This window comes from Aphelocoma coerulescens, chromosome 8 (genome assembly GCF_041296385.1).
Source record: "Aphelocoma coerulescens isolate FSJ_1873_10779 chromosome 8, UR_Acoe_1.0, whole genome shotgun sequence".
In the NCBI taxonomy this organism is placed as follows: domain Eukaryota; kingdom Metazoa; phylum Chordata; class Aves; order Passeriformes; family Corvidae; genus Aphelocoma; species Aphelocoma coerulescens.
This window is the reverse complement of record NC_091022.1, coordinates 24,050,203-24,071,471: the sequence shown is the minus strand read 5'-3', so window position 1 is coordinate 24,071,471 and position 21,269 is coordinate 24,050,203. Positions and strand designations below refer to the sequence as shown.

General features: G+C 39.2%; 1 protein-coding gene across 8 annotated transcripts in view; it reads right to left on the bottom strand.

The window, feature by feature from the left end:
* MAST2 (microtubule associated serine/threonine kinase 2) overlaps window positions 1-21,269 on the bottom strand; it is a 185,919-nt gene that overhangs the window by 82,615 nt on the left and 82,035 nt on the right. The window contains exon 5 of one of the 8 annotated variants that reach the window (XM_069023306.1): window positions 13,263-13,469. The exons of the other annotated variants lie outside the window; for them this stretch is intronic. Within the exon in view, the coding sequence (XP_068879407.1) occupies window positions 13,263-13,469 (207 nt within the window). The remainder of the gene's footprint in view (window positions 1-13,262; window positions 13,470-21,269) is intronic. 8 annotated transcript variants of the gene reach the window in all.

The window sequence follows — 21,269 nt, the reverse complement described above, 5'->3', positions numbered from 1 at the left end:
CTGATCCTGGGGAACACAGGGCACCCCAACCAGGGATGGGGATGGGATGTTTGCTATCATCAGAAACCCGTACATCCACCCATCTTGCCATTTAACATGATTCTGCAGAGCTTTTACCCAAGAACTGCAAAAAGCACTTTGAGAATTACATAACACTAGTTCAAAACCAGCAGAAGTTTAACACTTTATATTCCTGCTTTTCAAAATGCCTGTTCCACATGGAAGTAACAAACTCTAATCCTGCAAATCAGCACCTGCAAAGCACTCATTTTGGGACCCAGAGACTCCTGAGAAGTTTAGAGTACCCAAAACAAGTGAAGACACCACATTTGGAGATGCAGTGTTTTTGCTAGAAAAACAGAAGAACACAAACTGTCAAAAAGCTTTTAAAATAAGTCATGTCTTAAAATATGATAGTGTCAACATTTGCAGAATTGTCTTTAGTAGCAACAAATATAGGAAGCATAAGGATTTTCTCATATCTACAATGACAACTGAAATCCTTCGAAGGAACTGCCTCTGCACAATCAGCAAAACGTTTTGGAAAATTTGGGCCAGAAATTTCTCACTAATTCAAAATATACCATATCTGTATATGAGAAAACATGTCAACAACACACTCACACAAATAGGTTACAAGATGAGTTTTCTATTTTATTTAACTCATAATAACATTAAAATGTCTTTGTGAATTCCAGACCCTGAGTTATTCCAAGCCTAGAGAAACTTCTTCCTTTATAACATTCTCCCACTCGCCTTTCAGGATATTTAGTCTCCATCAATCTTCCTAATGCACCTTCTCCACTTTATGCCCAACTTGTCCTCAGAAAAGACCACCTGCAGAACATTTCAGCAGCTCCTGTGATGATGGAGTATTTCTCTGTCAACCAAATGTACAGTTTCTAGGGCCCTCCTAATGACACTGCATCCACTGGACAGTTATAAATAGTCAATGTCAATGACTTCCCCAATTTCTCATCTTTACCATTACCAAAGTAGGACATTAATTAAGCCTGACATTAAATGAGAATGCAATTAGGCAAACAGTCCACATGAAACCCATTGCTTTCTGGACTTTTTTATAGCAGCTACATTTATCATTAAATAAATTTCCTTGGTATAAGATCATCTTCTTTTAAATAAAATCTGTCATTTTAGAAGTAAGCCGAACTCCCTGAAAAGTGTGAAGCAGTACCAAGCAGATCAATGAGGTAATTTTGAAAAATAATATCCCAAAGATCAAAACTCCTGTGACTGACTACATTTTAAGTCGACTATATGTATCAAGAGAAGTTTCCACAAAGTACTGATTATATTTTTAAACACTTCAACCAGGATGTAATAGAGCAGTAGTTTTCAAATGAAGATGAATTTCATGAGTTACACTGTGGTAAAGGAAAACTTACAATGGAAACCAGCTGAAATACAAATTGGGAAAAACCTACTCTTGCTAATTAGTCCATCACTTGAATGGTTACATTGTATTACACTTCACATAAGAACATGATACTTTCAGACATAACTTTTTTAAACAGTCATTAGACTCAAACCCACAAATTATTCACTAGAAATACCCAGATATTAAAACCATTCTGCTAGCAAATCCAAATTCCTTGGTAGAAGTCACAACAAAAGAAGATACATCCTATCTCTATAAAGAGCATATTGACTTTATTTTAAACTTTAAATTGTATGTCCAACAAGCACAGAAAATTATTCTACTGATGCCTTTTCCTGGTCTTAAAATCAAGACTCAAACATGGTTAGAAGAGGAAAAGGAATTTTACCTTGGTATTTATTTTAAGGATCCTTAGGTGCACACGTCCAGGTCAAATGCACCGAAATGCCCACTGCAATGCACACCCCCAAAAGATCAGGTATAACATTATAGGTTTTACTAATTACATATCTATCAAAAATTCCCCAATGAGAGGCTCGAGTGAGCCCCCCCCTCCCCAAGGAGCCTTCTCCTGGCTGGTTCTGTCTTAGTTTACAGAATGTGTTCTGGAGAGGACCTTGGGCTCTGGGGCACACTGATCCCTAGCCACAAAGCTTCTGAAATGTTTAGTCTCACAGTTTGACAAACAAGTCCAAGAATGTAGGCAAAAAGCACTAAGAATGCAGAAGTTGTAAAAAAGGTGTAACAGGGGTATAAAAGAAAAGGCAAAAAATCTTCATGGCATCACTACTATAATTAAGCATAAGCTAACACAGGTGAAGAGTTATCTGCTCTGTATCACCATACAGTGAAAAGTGTGTAAGGTGCAAAAACTCCAGCAGAAAACTTTGGTCTTTCAATAGAGAGAAAGGAGAAAGTTCTTCCTTTATGCTTAAAAAAAAAAAAAAAAAAAAAAAAGGAAGGTTCCTTTAAAAAAAAAAAAATTACATGGGAGACATGTTTTGAGCTATTTGGGGCATCATTATTATTTGAACAGAGACCTACGCAAGTGAAGAACAGACTGTCTTTGAGCCGCCTGCAATCGCAAGACTCGTAAGTAACAGTCTGACAGAAAACATTAGGTTGAATGTATCTTCAAGATTCACTTTTCTATCATTTTCTCGGTTATAAAACCAGAGATTTCTTCCTTTTGGGGCAGAAATCACCAAGTCACCACCCCAAAACTAAAGAGTAATTCTCTTTTACTACAGTGGCTCCCATGGATTTCAACTGCTATCTCTGTATAAAAGGACTCCCAAAGACATATCTACATGAGATTAAAAAAAGAGCTGATGGCCAAGGGCTTTGGGGATGAAGAACAACTAAATCTCCCTCTGGTGTGCCTTCCCTATGCAGGGAACATCCTAGTGACTGCACTGGTTAATGATTCAAAGGATCAGAAACGTTTACTGGAGTAGCTATCAGGCACTGCACCTGCGTGGAAGCTGCCAACTCCTCATGTAACTTTAATCGAGCACAGTTACTGAACTAACAGGGGTTGCCATCCTAGTGGACAGCCCGAAATGCTATCTAATGCACTACAATATCACTGCACAGTTCAGCACAAGCAACTGCTCTGATTTCAGTCTAAAACAACTCTCACAAAATTGTACTCACTCAGATAGAGAAGATGCCAACTACAGCTCCATCATCACAATTCGTATCTTCTAAGTGAAAACACTACTAGTGATAAGAAGTGAGTAGTGCTACAACTGTGCCCCAAATTAACTGCCCCAAGTTAACTGTGCCCCAAATCCTATGAATATATAATAAGAAATATTCTTTGTATTTTTTTTACAAAAGTATCACTTATTAGTATGTTAATATTCCACATAACGCTGTCCTTTCCCAAGCAACAGTAGTAAGATATTCGGCAACTCCAATATAACATAAGCTTAACATCATTTCAAACTCACAGACTTGACAATTGGGCTCAGATGCCATGGAAAGGTCAATTATCCTCTTTAAATAAGTTACTAGTTCTAGCGTTCTTTCTCTAGCCCTGCCTTCTTCATGTGCGATTCAAATGTCAGTTGTCCAATTTAATCAAATGTAACCTCCATATGTGATTCAAATGCCATAAAAATTGAGAAATGTTATTTGAAAAACAACAATATTGAAAATCAGATCTGAAAATGTCACTTCCTATTTACACAGAAATCTTCTAATGTTTTATCCAAAATGTAGTTAAGGATATTCAATAGCACTTGCAAGAAACACAGCACCACAGAGTGCTGCTGTAACCCCAACATCCTCATCCAAAGGTTCTCCCTCCTCTTCATCAGCCAAAATTTATCCAAAGGAAAACATAGATTGAGCCTCCTCTTGCCACCATAGCATCTCCTCATCTTTGTCATGTATTATTTATCCCACAGCACTTAAAGCTTCCTTTTTAACCTGTAATACAGTCTTAATGAATTCACTGTGCGACTGGATTTGCAAACAGGAAGATAACTTAATCTCTTCTCCTGCCACTCCAGCCTGTAGCAGCCTCTCCATGAAGAAGTACAGCACTTCAGCTCTTTGCAGAATTTTTCTACCTCTGACTCCCTGTACTTGAGTAACACCACCAGGCTATAGCTAATTCTCCTGTAACATAGGTTTGTATATACCCCAAAGAGCTGTAGCACACAGTCCTTGACACACATGGTCCCTAACCATTCCAACAAAACTATGTCAGCAAAGCAGATTTGAAAAAGCAGGTGTTATTCCCCCCATTTTACAGAGAAGCAGAGCTTAAAGGACAAATTAGGGTAAGAGCAGCAGCAAAGGTGGCTGGCAGAGTTTGTGTCTTTGCAGGGAGCGAGGACTGAAGAAGAAATACCAGTGCATGGCTAAAACTAAACCAAGACAACAGGCAAGTAATTAAGGTAAAATGAACAAAGCAAACAACAAAGAGAGGGAACTGAGCTGTATTTCAGTGGGTGAATTAGAGGGCTTTGAGTTACTCAGCTCTCAATTACTGGCTCACAAAAGCAAAAAGGGCTCCCCTCATCTATGCAAGCCCACAAACCCCCAGCGTGCATCCCAGGGCAGCAGCCCGTGCAGATGCTGTGCCAGGGATCACCATGGTGCCCCTGGGCTCAGGGCACACGTGGTGAGCAGCGAGCAGGGAGTGCTGTCACCTGTTCCACAGCATATTACTCAGAAGACCAAATCAAGCCTGAACTCTGAAACAAGCTCTGGCATCTGATTTGTTTCTCAGTATAATTCAGGTTGTTTGCTCCAACCCAAATCTCCGGTGCAGGACGTTCCACTCCACAGCTTGTTTCCTCTTTCCCTGGTTAACACACTTAGGCTCAGCTGAAATGTTAAGGATATTGTAAAGCCCTTGCATTTACCACGGCTTTTCTGAGACAAAAAGCTTATTTTGTAGGATGTTGGCTGAGTTATTCTGGGAGCAAGGGGAATGCTAATGTAATGAACAGACGAAGAGGATGAATTTTACATTTTCAAGCATAAATTCTTAATGAAGTTAGAGCATGGGATAAGAATAGACTTTACAAAATAAGCATGGTACAGAAGAGACATGAGAAATCAAAACCATGCTTGGGAAACATCAGGGGTGCTAGTAGACACACACACAAAAAAAGGATAAAAAGTTTATCTAGTTTTAAAGGCAGATTACATCCTTATTTGGACATGAATTTTTAACAGAAATTGGACCCTATTTTAGCCATTCCTCTGGAATACTATGAATCTTCACAGCAAAAGCTTAGCTTTTAATCTTAAAGTCTGGGAAAACTGTGATAAGATATCATCAACTGTCAGGCAAACAAACTGCTCCAGGTTGTGAGCCTCAGAAAAATATTTAACATAAAACCAGATCCAACATGAGCCTGGACCACATATTTTTAAATAACTACAGATTGATACAACTCTATCACTGTTCTACAGTAATTCTGAGAAACCCACAGAGGTGATGCATTACAAAACCAAGGTTTTTCCTAAAATACACATATTATTTAGGTCTTGAATGAAGACATTTATTTTATATATGACTTCTAACATGTGTGTCTACCTATATATAAGTGGAGACATAAATGTTAGAAAACAGATGCAGATTTAATAAATTAAGATAAATTGACTCAAACTGAATTCTCAGCTTTGAAATAAAGTACAGAATGGACAGATATGGAACTCGTAATGAGTTCTGCAGTCTCCAGAGAAACACTCATGTTGAAATACTAAAACCAAAATTTATCCATTTGCAATACTAAATCTTATTATACTCTACTGTAACATTAAAAATGGCACAAATAAAACTAAATAATCTAGCTAGAAACAAAAATATATAACAAAATTGCTTGGTTTTAAAATAAATTACTTTCATAACCAACCTCACCAATGACCTTTTAAGCCATCTCATATGTAAAGAAAAACAGAAAGTGTTAATAAATGGGAATATTCATCTTGTATTTATTTTCTTTTCTTCCAAATTTTTATTAGAAGATGTTGCATTATATAGATTTTACAGATGAGGGAAAGAAAAGAAAAAAAAATAAATATTTAAGAAAAAATATAAGCAATTTTAAAAAATATTTTGTGACAAACATTTTCTGCACTACCTATTAAAATGCAGCCAGTAAGAAAAGCCAATCTTATTTCCAGCTGGCCAAAGTATTTAGTACAACACACAGGCTTCTAAGCAAACACAGCAGCAGAGAGAGCACAGATCACGCGTGCAAACCAACACCAGCTGCGTGTCCGGAGAACACCCTTCCTGCAGAGACAGCACAACTCCGAAACCAAGAAATACTTCTCCCATTAGCGACCACTTACAAGAGCACGATGTAAAACACCGACTGCGGCGTCCTGCGGCCCAGTCTGCAGCTGCCCTTGGTTTTGACAAGAAGGGGGAAGTTGCAGAAGCGACAGGTCCCAGGTTTGTGATCCATCTTGCCGCGAGCGGAGGCTGCGCGCGCTCAGCCATGGGGCGCAGGCCGGGACACGTCGCCAAGGGCTGCTCCTCCAGGCCAAAGACAAACGCGGCTCTAATCAACTGCATTTTGCTCAAACTAACTGCAAGTTCTCTGCAAGGGCAATGCAGACACTCGTGGCTTTAAAGGAACACTTCTGGTCAATATTTGTGGGTTGATTCCCTCGGAAAATTGGGCGTTTAATGATTCTGGAATCTTCCAGTCTCTCGGAAGCAGAATGGGCAAGCAGCTGCATTAAAATGAAGCGTGGAGAAAAGCTAATAGGGACTTTGACAAGATTTCTTTATGTGGAAAATTTTGCCCTAAAAATTTTCTGAGAATTATAAGTTGACCTTTTCTCATCTGCTCACAAATAAAAGTCAGAATCTCAGGAACAGAAACAGAAATGTAATAAAAGAGTACAAAAAATAATATTCACCCCTTCTCAGGCAAGCTATAACCCAAACACACATTATCACTTCTACTTGTGCAGCATGTCTTTGATGAGAATCAAAAGAACTACTTCCAAAAATGGCTTCTTTAGTGCTTATATAAATAAATGCCCATCTCAGCCCAGAGATGTGACAATGCAATTCTCAGTGCACAGCAAGTCTTTCCCAGACGGCCGGATCAATAACATCCCTGAGCTAAAGACCTAAAGGTCTGAAGAAAGGAAAGGACAGGGAGAACAGGAAGGAAACAAAAGCTCACAGAGCTCTTTCACCACAGCAAAGATTACGGTTTGAAGATTTTATTTTAGAACATTAATAATTCATAATGACAGTGTAATGTAAACTAGGTTAGAAGATTATGCTCTCAAGTACCACACAAGGGATTGAATGACAGAATAATAACAACTAGCCAAAGTAGCAAAATTTCAGGAGATAAATGAGGGGAAGAGAGAACTTGTAAAAGAAGCATATTTGAGATGAATGAACAAAAACAGGAATAGAGAGATGCTGAAGAAAAGGGGAGCACAGATGCAGCCTGTAGAAACAGAGCACGAGTGGGTCCATTTACAGCAGATGAAGCTCTGCAGGCCCTCTGGCATGGTAGTTATGAATATTCAAACAAGAGCATAAATTTGAGACAAAAGTTCACCATAGCTCAGGATAGTGAGACACAGCTGAAATGGGACACCATTCCAAAAATTGGTGAAAAGTTACCCGGAGATCCTCTTTCCTTCTTTACATTCTGAACTTTCCTTAAGTTTTCAGGTTAATACTGATCCACTAAATGGTTTATCTAACTAAATTAAAACTGTAACACTTGTCTTCAAAAAGCAATTTTTTAAGGAAACGCATTGGAAAGGAACCTGCTACTCATGGGCAGGAACAGTCTTGGGCTGACACACACAGCTGTGCAAAATAACCTCTGTTTTCCCCCAGCTCCACACCGTGAAGGTGACACCAGGTACTTGCTGTTAGTACATCTTTACTGTTAGTACTTCAGCACAGGATATTAAGAGGGCCCTTTGCACACTCACTGATTTTCCAAATTAAAACTAAAAATAGCCCCTGGTTGCCTCATAGTGCAATTATAAACAAATCTTGGATAATGCATGGCACTGTCTATCAACAATAATAAACGTATGACTGTCTGGTTAAGAATTTGTATTTCTTTCTCAGAACTATTCCCTTGCCAGGAAACTTTCAGTGCTCTGGTTGTTTCTGTATCTGTATTCAAGATCAAAAGGTCTTTGAAGGAGAGACTACTTGGAAAGAAAAATTTTATAGAGAACTGAGCATACCACTGTCGTTTGAGGAACTCACTGTTATTTGAGGATAAGGACAGAAAAAGAAAGGCTTCAATATAGAAAAACCAGTTAAGAACCTTCTGAGCTCCGTTGCTGACTTGTCCCAACCATCCCGAACTCTGAACAGGGCAGGGGTAGTAAATGAGTCAGCTCATACACAGGTGCACCAGCAGATCACATCCTTCAAACACGATTCCATAGAAAAACCAGTTATGAACGATAACCTTATATGGTTTATAGGTGAAATGGCCAACAAACAGTAAAGCCCTCCAACTTCTAAAGTCACAAGTACAAGCTCCCCTCTGGGAGCCTCCAATTTCCCAGGTCAAACCACCAGGTTATGATTTACAAGTGGTCCCAGGGAAGGCAGCCAAATGGTGAGCCTGGAAGGAGAAAAGAATTCACACCTCGGGCTCCAAACCCCAGGGTTTAACTCTTCTGCTACTGCAGCTCCAGGAAGGATGCAGGGATTTTTGCATTTATATAATGCCTTCACATGAAAAAATTACACCATTCATGTCACCATGCCTCAATATTCCCAACCATACTAAAGTAAACAAACAGCTTCCCATCAGTCCAAGACACACAAGAAGTTACCTGAGCCTGTCACATTTCAGGTATCACCAGTGTGTCCCTCCCATGTAGTTTCTTAGATGGGAAAAACGACTCCCAAGAATAATAACCAGTACAAAAGAAAAGGAATAAGGAGAAAAATTTCCATTAAGAAAGAAATTAATTCTGGGAAACTCATTCATTCAATGTGAGATGTAGATTAGAATTCAGTTGCCAAAAGCTTACCTACTCAAAATTCATCATTTCACATTATGCATAATGATATATCCACAAAGTTGTTCTGTTTCTCATTATTCTTGAATTGCTGATCTACACTGTTTCCAAAAGTGACATTATGCTGTCTTGCAGTCAACTCTGACCAATTATTTAGCACATTTAAGAAAGCAGAACCTGTACCAAATTAAGCACTAAACCAGGAGGATAACACTTACTGCAAAACCAGAACAATTTCCAAATGTCATTCAAACTGAATATAGGCCTCTTCATTAATCCTCCAACATTTGTCAGAGGAATTTCTAATGAAAAAAAACCCAAAACTCTTAAAACCTGTATACATAACAAGTGACTTTACATTAAGCAAAATTTAAGCAAACATAGGAAACTTTTGATAAGCCTTGAGGTATTTCAAAATAAAAATAAAGAAACTTATCAAGGCTGAATTCTGAAATGTTTTTGATCTTCCCTAAAAATAAGGAACTTCTTTATACAGCTGCTGCCCTGATGTTGTAAAATATATGCAGTCTTCAAAACCCAAACCACAGGTGATCTGGAGATGTGTGTGGCAAGAATACATCCTTATTCTATGGAAGGGATTTCTGCATCTGCCTGGAAGCAGCAGGACTGGAGTTACAACACTCTCATCGAGGCACACCAGCCATCCTCATTCACAAGAAAAAGAGCCACGGTCTAACAGGAGACCCATTCCAAGAAGGTGGATGCCTCCATCCCCACCCTTTGAGGGTTTGCTGACCAGCACCCTGCAAATCTGGAAAGCCCACTGGATTCACTGCAATCAAGCAGACTTGCCCAGGACACTGCCCACCCAACCTCACTCATACACCCAAACAAGCCAGAGCTCTAAATGTAGGTCTCCCCTCATCCATTGCAACAGCTTGTGCAAAAAAGGCTTTAAATAAAGGCAGGCAACCCTCCAGGACATTTGCTGAATGCCTATGTATAATATATTCTTGTTACTTACCACAGTTATTGATTAAAGGCTTGTTTCCTAGAATAGGCTTTTTATGTAAATAAATTAATATATTCTTAAATTTTATCACAGATGTCCATAAAATCCTAATTATATAAAACTCATAATGTTGTAATTACACACTGATCAAGTAATTATGTAGCGTGCTTAAAGACAATTTTGGAGCAACGTTAGGTTTCTCATTTTGTTTTGCTTAAATAAGACAGCAAGGGTCTGGTCACCATCACATCCACAAATGGTGACCAGATTTTGTACAGCCTAAGAAAAAATTCTATTAAACTATTCTGCAAAGCTATAAAAAAAATTAATAGCTATTTCCAATGGACTTCATTAAAGCTAAAATTTCCAAGGGAAAACATTCCTATAAAAATAACCTCCACCATACATCCCTATAAGAACATGTTCCACAACTGGCATGAATTCATGAAATTGAAATAGCACGAGAAAATGCCCCTTGAATGATCCAGCTGAAGCCAACTTTTCCCTTGGTTTGGTAGGAAATTGAAGCAAATTTCCACTGAGACTTCACCTCAGCTGCAGCGCTCAGAGATGCCAGAAAAACAGCACCTGAACACTTTTATTCTTCTTACCACAAACAAATGAAACTGTTTCTAGAATTACTGAAAACGTCTCATATCTTGCTGAGGGTGTTACACAGAATGTAACATTTTCTGGAACGGGGGTAATTGCACTCTCCTTTAATCTCACGGTTCATCACTTCCAAGTTAGAACAATCAATTCATGACATCTCTTAAGCAACTCGAGATCAAAAAATGTTGTAAATTCATATTTTGATTAAATTAAAGGACAAATATGAGTGCACAAAGATCTGCCAGCTCATAAAGAGGACCAGCTGTGAAACATGGCCTCATTTTCTTCTTCAGTAATTTGACTTTCCTGTTACCCCCAGAAGAGTGCAAGCCAGATCCCAAAGACAAGACTCAGCACTTGTTCAACTGTGGACATAATTCTCTTTTCTTCCTAAAGATGTATGACCTTAATTCCAACCCACATTTCCATCAACTATAGCAGTCTTATTCCACCTGTTATCAATTTGTTTTTATTGTAATCAGACCATATTTCCTTTTACTCTTTTGAAAGGTTTACATTATTTTCATTTGTTCATGGTTATGTATAAAATATTTTCAATCTTAATTAGATTAATTCTTTCAGAAGCCATGAACTTCCATGCCATCTGTCTTGACATCAGATGCACCAACAGTCGTTCATCTGTCGACATAAAATTATCAATGGCACCACGAAACATAGGGAAGGAGGGAAAATCTGTGCAAATTCTTGCAAATGCAATACACCAAAGGTAAAAAGTAAGGAAGATTTAACGTGAAGGCACAAGTTTTTCTTGTTACATTTTCCAGCAGTTCCCTGCATAGCCATGGAAATGAATCACTGCCTGGCTAACCTGAGGTGTTAAGCTGAGTAGATCAATGACAGCGGTGACTTGCCAAGATGAACCTTTGCTCTAAGCAAGCAGGAATGGCTATCACTGGCACCGTAACCAAGTAAACAAAACTACAACAAAGAAAGACAGGATAAAACAGGATCAAGAGCTGCACAGGTGAAAGCAACAACGACGAAAATAAAAACTTATTACAGTCGACCAAAGCTCTTTCACAGAACCATGTATCTGTGAATCATCAACCATTCAGTATTTGAAGAGCAGATGGCTGGAAGGTCCCCATATGGGAAAAATATTATTATCAAGGAGTCCATAGTAACAGTGGAACAAAGCTTGCTATTAAGACTTTTATATGAACTGTTTTAAAAAGAAAATTATTCACTGACCCATGACAGAACCCTGAAAATTGAAAGCTTCTCAGAGGAAGAAAAAGTATTAAGTACCAAAAAGGCTTTTGAAAATAATCAATAATCATCAGAGCTCATCTCCAAAAAGTCTCAATTGACTTTAACAATAATCTAATCTTGATATTAATTGCCACTTACCAGTCTGTTAATTAGCCCCAAGGCTAAACTGCATTTAATCGAGTTTAATCACCCTTGTTTAAAGGAACATTACCCAATACCAGCCTTTAAATAATAAAAATTCATTTAAAATTAGATTGATGGCAATGACATTGAAACATTAGGAGACTGCTTGTAGCTGCCGTCCTTCACTTTCCCCAGCTGCTGCCAAAGTGAGCACCTTATTAAGAATTGTTACCAATTGCTGCCCAACGTGCAGGGAAAGCGGCAGATGCTGGGCAAGCCTCTCTCCATGGCCATGCACAACAAGAACAGACACATGCAACGTCCCTCTCCCCTGCTGACAACCTGATTTCCACTCAACAGATGTCATATACATTACTCTGCATTAGAGGGGCAGAAGCCTAAAATAGTTCAACTTCACGTTTTCTGGTTAGTCCTACCAGAGCTGGCCAGCAAGAGCAACCTCCCTCTGAAATAACATCTAGATTCAGGGGCTATTGCATTACCACCTGATGAGTAACTGAAATTTGACCAGCCACATCCACCCTGCAGCATGTGAACTTCAAAACCAGCCCTCTGGTGCTATGTTGGCTCAAGTTTTAAGTAGGTACCACTGAGCTCCGGTTTCATAATCGCACACACAAAGATCTCCAGCGTGTGTGAGCCTTTGCCTGGGACTGCTCCCCTTAGAGTTGGTGAAATTTCCTCTTAGTGAAGAAGCTGAAGGTTTGCACTGGGGTTGCTGATGACTGTGCTTGTCCCATAAGAGCACAATGAGGAGCAAGAGCTAATCCTGAAGGGAGAATATATCAGTTGAGCTGTTAAGTGCTTTAATATAAACTGAGTTGGTTTGGGTTATTTTTGGTTTAGAAATTCTTGTATCCTTCACCCAAGCCAGCTAACAACAGGCTTGATTCTACTCCTTATCCTTTGCATACCCTGTGCTTGGAGACTTCAGCCTGCCAGCCTCTGTAAGAAAGCAGAATGGATTTCCAGTGAATAGAACAGGGTGGAGTATTTAGCACAGACCCATGGTTTAGACAGGGGTTTTTAAGGACCCCACTCCAGGCTGTTTTAAGTTGGTTTTCGTGACACCAGACATGCCTATGAGGGCTCCTCTGCTGCACAGTACAAGTTGCACATGTGCTAACACAATGTACCACCAGGAACTGGCAGGCACACACCATCAGACAGGTTTCCATTCCTTAATCCATTTTATCTACATAGGGCGTACACACGAACTACAAAAAATTTGTCTCAATAAGCAACATCAACTTGAACACTAAATGGCTGGAAGTAAGTTGTGACTAGGAAGCTGTTTCTTTCTGTTAGATGTTATTCTCTTGAACTATAAAGTTGTTAATTTCATAGATGGTTATGCCAACACCAAACTGTTAGAAACTCCTAGTTGATACCTCTCCTTACCTCCACTGGAAAGGATGGCTGTAGCACGGACTAGATGGATTGCTCTGGGCTTGTGAGTTCAGGTAAAATACTAGAGGAGAAGTGACAAGTGCACAGTCAGCACTAAATGGGAATTTAAGATGCTGCAGACCTGGAGCAGATGTAGGAGAGAACATGTGCTGATGAACATCATTTCCTCGGCAGTGGGAGTACAAAGGAGAGGAGATTCTGACAAGGTACCACAGTAGAAAAAAAAAAATCAGGGTCAATATCACAACTTCTGTTTCAATAAAGAAAAAAAAGATAATTCCAAAATACAAGTTATATCTTCTAAACAAATGCAATAAACTAAGTGGTCAAAAGTCATTCCTTTCCATTATCATCCAAACCAAAATGTATTTTTCAGTCAATTTAATATCTATTCAATGCTATTTTTCCACTACAAAAATCCTCCAATCTGGAATTATCCAAATCCCTTCGTGCAGTGATTTCTAGGCTTTCTGGAACACACACCATTGTCAATCTCTAATCTAAAACATTTAATTGAGAAAAAAAGAACAAATTGATAGCGGCACCAGCAGCAAAACACAGACCATTTGTATCACTGCCTTCACAATTTGGGAGCCATGGTTCCATGCCACGGCTGTGGCAATAACCGAAACACGCAACTGTGAAAATATGAATTACACAAACCATTAACTAGAAAACAACATTTAGCAGTTGTTTTAGAGCAACAACTAATTAAGCCTGAAAGCAGCACTGCAAATGGCTTTATTCTACTTTTAGCAGTGGGGAAACTGAGGCATGAAGAGGTTTAGTGGCATGTCCACAACACATCCACGGTAGCATCGGGATTGCAGCTGAGGGTGCTGCTGCCCAGCTCTGTGCTCAGCTCTGTGAACTATCCTGCTTTGCAGGGTCAGCAGCCAATGCACACTTGTATCACACAGGGCACAGAAAAGGTCTCAAAGTAGCTGCTTTTCAAAAAGCTGCAAACAGACTTGAACATAAACACAGAGCAGAGGTTCTAACACCTACTTTAGTGAACTATACACGATGAGATGTCCTTCACTAGAAATAAAGCAAAAGTTAACTTAAAATTATTGGTATTACAAAGTGCGCTTATGTCTTAAAATACAAGTTAGTGCCGCTGTATTCTTACACCTGTAACTTGGATTTTTTGACTGAGGGCTGAAAAAAAGTTTCTATTTACCATATTTAAACATAAAAACGAGCAAAATGGAAATTTGAGGCATGCTTCAGTTTTGTTTAGAATTCAGATATTTTACGCTTAAAAGTCCTGAAGTCAAGCATGTTTGTCCATGCTCCTAGCTTTAAATTTTTTGATGAATCTAAACACTTATCAGTTAAGCAACCTTTACATAGTGGAAATCCTCTCCACTGCTTAAACACCTGATGAGCTTTACAGTTTGCAGACAAAAAAGGTTAAGCCTGCCTCTTACCCTGCTCCTCTTTCCACTGACTACACGAAAGATTCTTTTCACCTCCTCTACTTATGAACACAGTACTAAATATACTATTTCCTTAATTTTACCTAACAGAAATAATAAATATAATTACGAACATCATAAATAGAAGTTTCCATTAGTAGATTTCAAAGCATTTATAAAGGACACAAGCATTAAAAAGGAAATGCTTGCTAAAATTCCATTTGTAGAAATACATGTGGCAATGTAAGTAGAGACTTCTTGTTTCAAATCCAAAAGTTTTCAATAGCGTTCTTAATTCTAGAAGATAGCAAAGGTTTCTGGAGATTTTAACACTGTGACAGCTTTCTGACAGATTATTAAAAGTGCTTTTTAAATCTGAAGAATAATCAAACTAGAAAGACAGAGTTACAAACATTCAGTTTTACTACACTAATGCTTGGGACAAAACCTAACCACAGTGTATCCCAGTTAAAAACATTTAAACATTGCTTTTTTTGGCTATACTTCATGGTTATTACTCCACAAAACTAAAATGTTAAAGCTTCCAAAATGAAATTTCGTGTAGAGACAAGTAAGCATGACAGGTAAAGAAAGGTCTAACAAATCAAAGCACTGTTGGCCACAGAGAGTTCTGGCCAGTTTTTCTTCATAGCTTCAATTTGAAATGATCAAGTGCAATTTATTTTTCACAACAGTCCTTACTGGATCCGCAGAGATGGGGCTCCAAGCCTCTGCTTCCTCCGCTTCATCATTGTGCTGATACACTGATAGGCCTCTTCCCAGCATAAGAGGCTTAGAGCTGGGAAGGAGAGGCCACTGTTATCACTCCAACGCAGAGCACAGAACAATCAGTGCAATTCCAAGCTCTTCATATACCCCCAGTGTCAGAGAGACCTCGGGAGCCCAGTAATGGTCCAGGTTAATCACACAGCTCCTGTCAAAAACCTAATTATTTATAAAAAAAGAACAATTCAGATTATAAAATCTTCTGCGAGCCTATTCACAGCATCCGGCGAAAGGAAACGGAGCCCAGCAGAAGGAAAGGAAGGTGCCGACAAGCCCAGGACACAGAGGGGCCATCTCTGAGCTGCCACGGTGCCGCCACGCTCCGGCCGAGCACGCCGCCAATCCTGCGCTTCCAGGAGCAGGAGCAGCCCTCCTCACCAAACCAAAGGGAGCGCGGAAAGCCAAAGGGACCGATGGCACACTTGGAAGGATTCTGGCAGGAATCTGACGGAGCAGCTTGGAAACTCTCGCTCGGCGATAGGAACAGAGGCAGCGCTCCCACCCAAAGCCTGGCAGAGCCCTCAGCGGCGTGAGAGGAGCAGCTGCTCCCGGCCGGCGCGGACACGTGAACCAGCCCTTGTTGAGAAATCAATCCCCTTGCATCTTAAAACATCTTGCCGTAACTCCCAAACTGTGTTCCAGCCACAAACTTTATGGATTCCAGCACTGAAAAAAGAGCAGCAGCCTGGGGAGCCGGATGCTGGAGGGGAGGAAGGGGGAACACACCTTCACTAGGAGGCAAAGTTCCCCTTACGCTGCAAGCCTGGCAAGTTCTGCTTGCAAACAGCAACTTCAGTCAGCTCAAAATCAATTTTGTGCTATTAATATAACTGCCCCAAATTATGTCCAACATTTTTTAAATGTCTATTCGTAAGAATGTCACTTTCCCCCCCAAAATTTCCATATATATGTTTGATAGGCTTTAAAGTGCTAAAGGCTGTATTTAGGCTGCCATTCACAAGTACTCATCAACCAAGTCAAATTCCACGTGACAACGCCTATCTTGAGACCCTTCCATGATTCCAGTCACAGCCCCACATTACAAAATCCCAACCTCTCTACAGCCAGGAGAACAGAGTGCCAGGCTCAGGAGGAAGGGCCAGGGGGGCTGTTCCTTACACAGCCAGAGCCCCTGCCCCCCACACTGTGCCTCTGGCATAAGACAGCACAGCAAGCAACAAAAATTACAAATTTGGTATGCTACATATAATTCTATTGTACTTACTAAATGAGAGTTTGGAGTAAGTAGTGGAAACTTGACAATAAAAACTGTGCAAAGTACTTTTTCCACTTTTAAATCCTTGATGAAAACCTCCATAAATTCTTCGTCTCTGAGATTACAGTCTATACAGAACACTAAAATACTCCTGATTCACCAGATCATTTCTTTTAGAGAAAGAATGCTTTCAAATTATTTTTAAAGCCTAATACACAAATAGCAGCACTGCTGTAGAGCCCTATAAGAATAATTGGGCACGTTCCACCTCCAGAACCAGCCCCATGGATCAGCTTAAGAGCAGCGGGTTATTTTTGACCTACTGCTTGTGAGCTGCTGCTTCTATACACTCAGAGAAGGATGGGGTGGTCAGAAAAGAGCACCTCATTCTCTCCCCATCTCTGTAAAGCACCACAAGTAGAATGAATTCACTGGAGGCATTATTTCTTACTTTATTTTCAGATCCAAATCAGAACAGAGAGCAAAAGCAGCAAAATTCCCTACTCCTTTTCAGAACCATTTTTCATCCACTTCCTGCACTTTGGCTTTCCCACTCTTGGGACAATGGCACTTGCTCCTGGCAGGGAAACAGCATCGATCCATCAACAGCACAAACACTCACCCGCCAAGACGAGCAGAAACTGAATTATATACTCCATTTCTCTGCAGATACAGGGGAAATTCCCACAGCACCTGAGCATGGCAGAACGAAAACATAAACCAGCACTAAAGGCCAGAAATTTTCTTTCCTGCCATCAAACTTCTTATTGTTTCCAAGGTCTAAACATTGAAAAGAACACAGGTAGTTCCCCACATCCCCCCCAAAGAAATTCCTTGGTGTGTTTGTGTGTTATTTTACTGTCAGGAAGCTGGGGGTAAGTTTAACAAATTATGATGAAGACTTGTTTAATGAAACCCCCTCAGAAATGTCTAGGGCAGCAGAAACTAAGAATCTTCGGAGGTTTATAAGCAGAATGGTACTGCAGAGAAGGAGGAAGAGAATGAGCAAAAACAAGTCCCACAGGGGACATAAGCTGCCTTAAAAAGTAATTAGAAGGATAAAGACCACCATAAAAGGCTTGTACATGTCTTTAACAAACATTTTTATGTTACCATGTTTCAGAGACAGACATAAAAACTTCAGGTAAATATTACTCTTTACCAGCACCAATCACCACCAAAACAGCAGTCTGTAAGATTTGGTTCATATAAATGTGTATTTTTACTGGATATACCCTGGATTAAAATTATTTTTTCATGTTTCTTATGCCTCCATTTTCTTTTTCCATTTGTATACAGACTTTAAAAGTATATTTGATACAGATGGTTGATAGCAGGAAATAATTACCAAGAAAAAACTTACAGCTGAAGTTAGAAACTGGTTTAGCAAATTTAGTTTGCTGAGAAAATTACTCTTTTCAAATTTGGATATAATATGGGAAAGCCATATTTTCTTTTTAGAAAATTTTGCATTTAGACAGGACAAAAATTACAGCAACCCACACCATAAACCCTGGCTTAGAAACCATGAGGATTTCAAATATAAGCCCACATTTTTCATTAAAAAGCCTGAACAGGTCAATAAGGTTCATGCTATAAAGAAATGAATTCATTATTAATTTTTTATTATTGGGGTACTGAACAAGAAACCTGATGGCTCAAGGGCAACCCCAACTGGATTTAGTGACTACTGATCAGCCAAGGAGGCAAGCAGAAGCAATAGTGAGCTCCAGGCTGGTGCTGTGCATCCTGCAGCCACAGTGAAATGCAGTTTTCAGCCTGATCTTCTGGGTGCTGAACTGCTCTTAAACCCATGAACACACAGAGGTGCTTCACCACGGGATGCTCCTGCTGCAAAGTCCCCACCTTTGTCCTTTCAGGTCTGGAACATCTCTAGTGTGATTCACGTGCAGGTGCACATCAAAACCATGTGAAAGCTGCAGCCAACAATACAAAAACTGATCTCTGTACAGAGAACAGAACAGGATAATGGCTGAAAATAATTAAACTACTTCAACTAATAGGCTGGAGATCAAAGTTTGAGTCTATCACTCCACATTCGCTATTTGAAACTAAAGAAAATATTCATGAATGGTAATTATTTCTTTTGTGAACAAAGCATGGGGGAAAACATAACCAATACATTTATGTGCATAATTCATTAAAGGAAAACTTTGAACTCTGATTATTGAACCACACCAGAGACAAAATATAACTACTTATTCCTGTTCTCTAACTATTCAATCTCTTAGCAGCCTACAACTCAGCTGAATATAATTTCCTTTAGTGCATTAAACATAACCCCCTATAGAAACACAAACACTTTAAGCACATTAACAACAAAATGGTATCTAAATTATCAGGCATTTCTCTTAATGTCACCCTGCATACAATTCCCCCATCTGTTTTACATGTCTGCTCACTCTGTGCTGATTATTTCAAAATTAAGATTGCAAGATATCCAAGTGCAAAGCCATCCTTTACAGTGTGCCTGTGTTTCCTTCTGCTAATACGGAAACAGTCATCAACACTCATCAACAGACTTCACAGGCTCCATCCCACCATTTATTCTCTTCAGCTTCCCCCCAAGACCTTCTTTAGGTGACAAAATTTCTCATGTTCTCCTGACAAGTACAGTGAAACATGTAACTCCACTCCTTTTCCTTAGCACAAACAAGCACAGCAACTGTTGTTGTCTCTGCCTACAATCAGTTCCTGCAATAAAATAAAGATTACTCATACTGACCCAGGAAATATGAAGCATTGAGAGTCAAACAAAGAAAAAGTTTAGAAGCACTGTCAGGAATAGCTCATCCTTTTCCATTCAGCAATGACAAATACCTGAGCTAATCCAATGGCTAAAATCTTTCTACTCAACAATCCAGCAAAGCAATCACCAAACCAGCAGCCATAGTCAAGTCCTCATTCTGTTTCTGGCAGGCTGGAAAATAATTCCTTCCTCCCCAAATATGATTTTTTACAGTGGTAAGTGCACCCCAACCTCCAGACTAGCACTCAAAAAAATGCTGAGTGGCTGATGTTTGTATATAATACAACTGCTACTGAACTGCTACAAAGGCTGGAGTTTGTGCAGAAAATGGAAGCACCTCTTGAGGGTTCCTGGCTCCAAGCCAGGCACTTCATCCTCCTGTCCATTCCTGCTTCTGCTTCTGTCAGTGAACAAAAGTCAGTGACTGACAGTCAATAAGTCAGGACATGGCTACACCCATAACTACCCCTACTCATCAGCCACAGCACTTTTCAGAATAAATTTTATTTTCAGAATTTATTTTTGCTTATGAGCTTCACTGTTAAATTGATTCAGGCAGAGGAAAATCCTCCAGAAGAACTGAAACTGCCTATAGTGGTAATGCCATTCTTTTTGACAGAATGGTTGAACAAATTTATACATAGTATAAGTGTATTTTTACCTTTTATTACATGCATATATTATAATTATTCCCTTGATACAAATTTCTTTAACTTCTAATTCAAAAACTAAGAGGATATTTTTAACCAAGTAAGCACTCTGATATTGGGATATGCAAAATCATGTAGATCAGCTCCACAAGACCCTTTTCAGTGAGCCTGTACAGCATCATACAGCTCTACATCAGCCAAAATGCACTACTGACTTCATCAACAGTTAAACTTCTCAAACAACAAGATACCATTTGGTTCTTGACTACACCTGGTACGTGACTTTAGAATCTGTAATTCCAGAAACTACCATCAAATAATCAGCTAGATAACACAGGCAACTAAGACATTTCAATTCTTCATAGATTTTTAGTCTCACTAAGAGCTGCAACCTTGTGCTTAAAATTTATGGCCTGGATCTTCTTGACACAGGTTGCTAAATTTCTTCACATAATGACAACTTAAAAGGCACTCACTTGTGGAAGAAAACTAAAGTGAAGTAATGAAAATTGCAAGAGTTAAGTAATACAGAAATAAAATATTCAGTCACTTGGTTTAGTTACCAGTAACTAAAACACTACACATTTGAAGCACTTCATTTGTATTTCAGACACCTCAAATGAAAATACATGAGTAGTCTTGTGTCATACCCACCTCCAGGCTGGAAAGAGCTGGAATATCTCTGGCATTTTCAATTTCAATTCCAAAAGTTTTGTGCAAAAATATCCAAGTTACATTAAACAAAAAACTTACTGGTAACTCACTGCTCCACTATTTGATCAAAGAACCTTCATAATCTTCAAATGATGAACACCACCTGTCTTAGAAATCTCTCAAATCTCGTTAAGCCAGCCTTTGAGGCATACTGGTTTAAAAAAACCAAAACCAGTCAGTGCTTCATGTTCTTTAAATAACTCCCTGACTGGTTTATCATTGTCATATGAACTAAACAAAAAGGTCTGGTCATGCTCCACTTTTAAAAAAAGACCTTTTGATCCTCTGTATTGTTCAGCCCTGAATCACTGGCTCTACACAGCATTTTCTAAACACTGTTTCTCATACAAAGGGGATAGCTTACATTGAAAGAACTAAAAATTATTTCTCATTAGAACCAGAAACCTGAGGAAGAAAAGTTATAAGCTTTTGTGAGCTTCA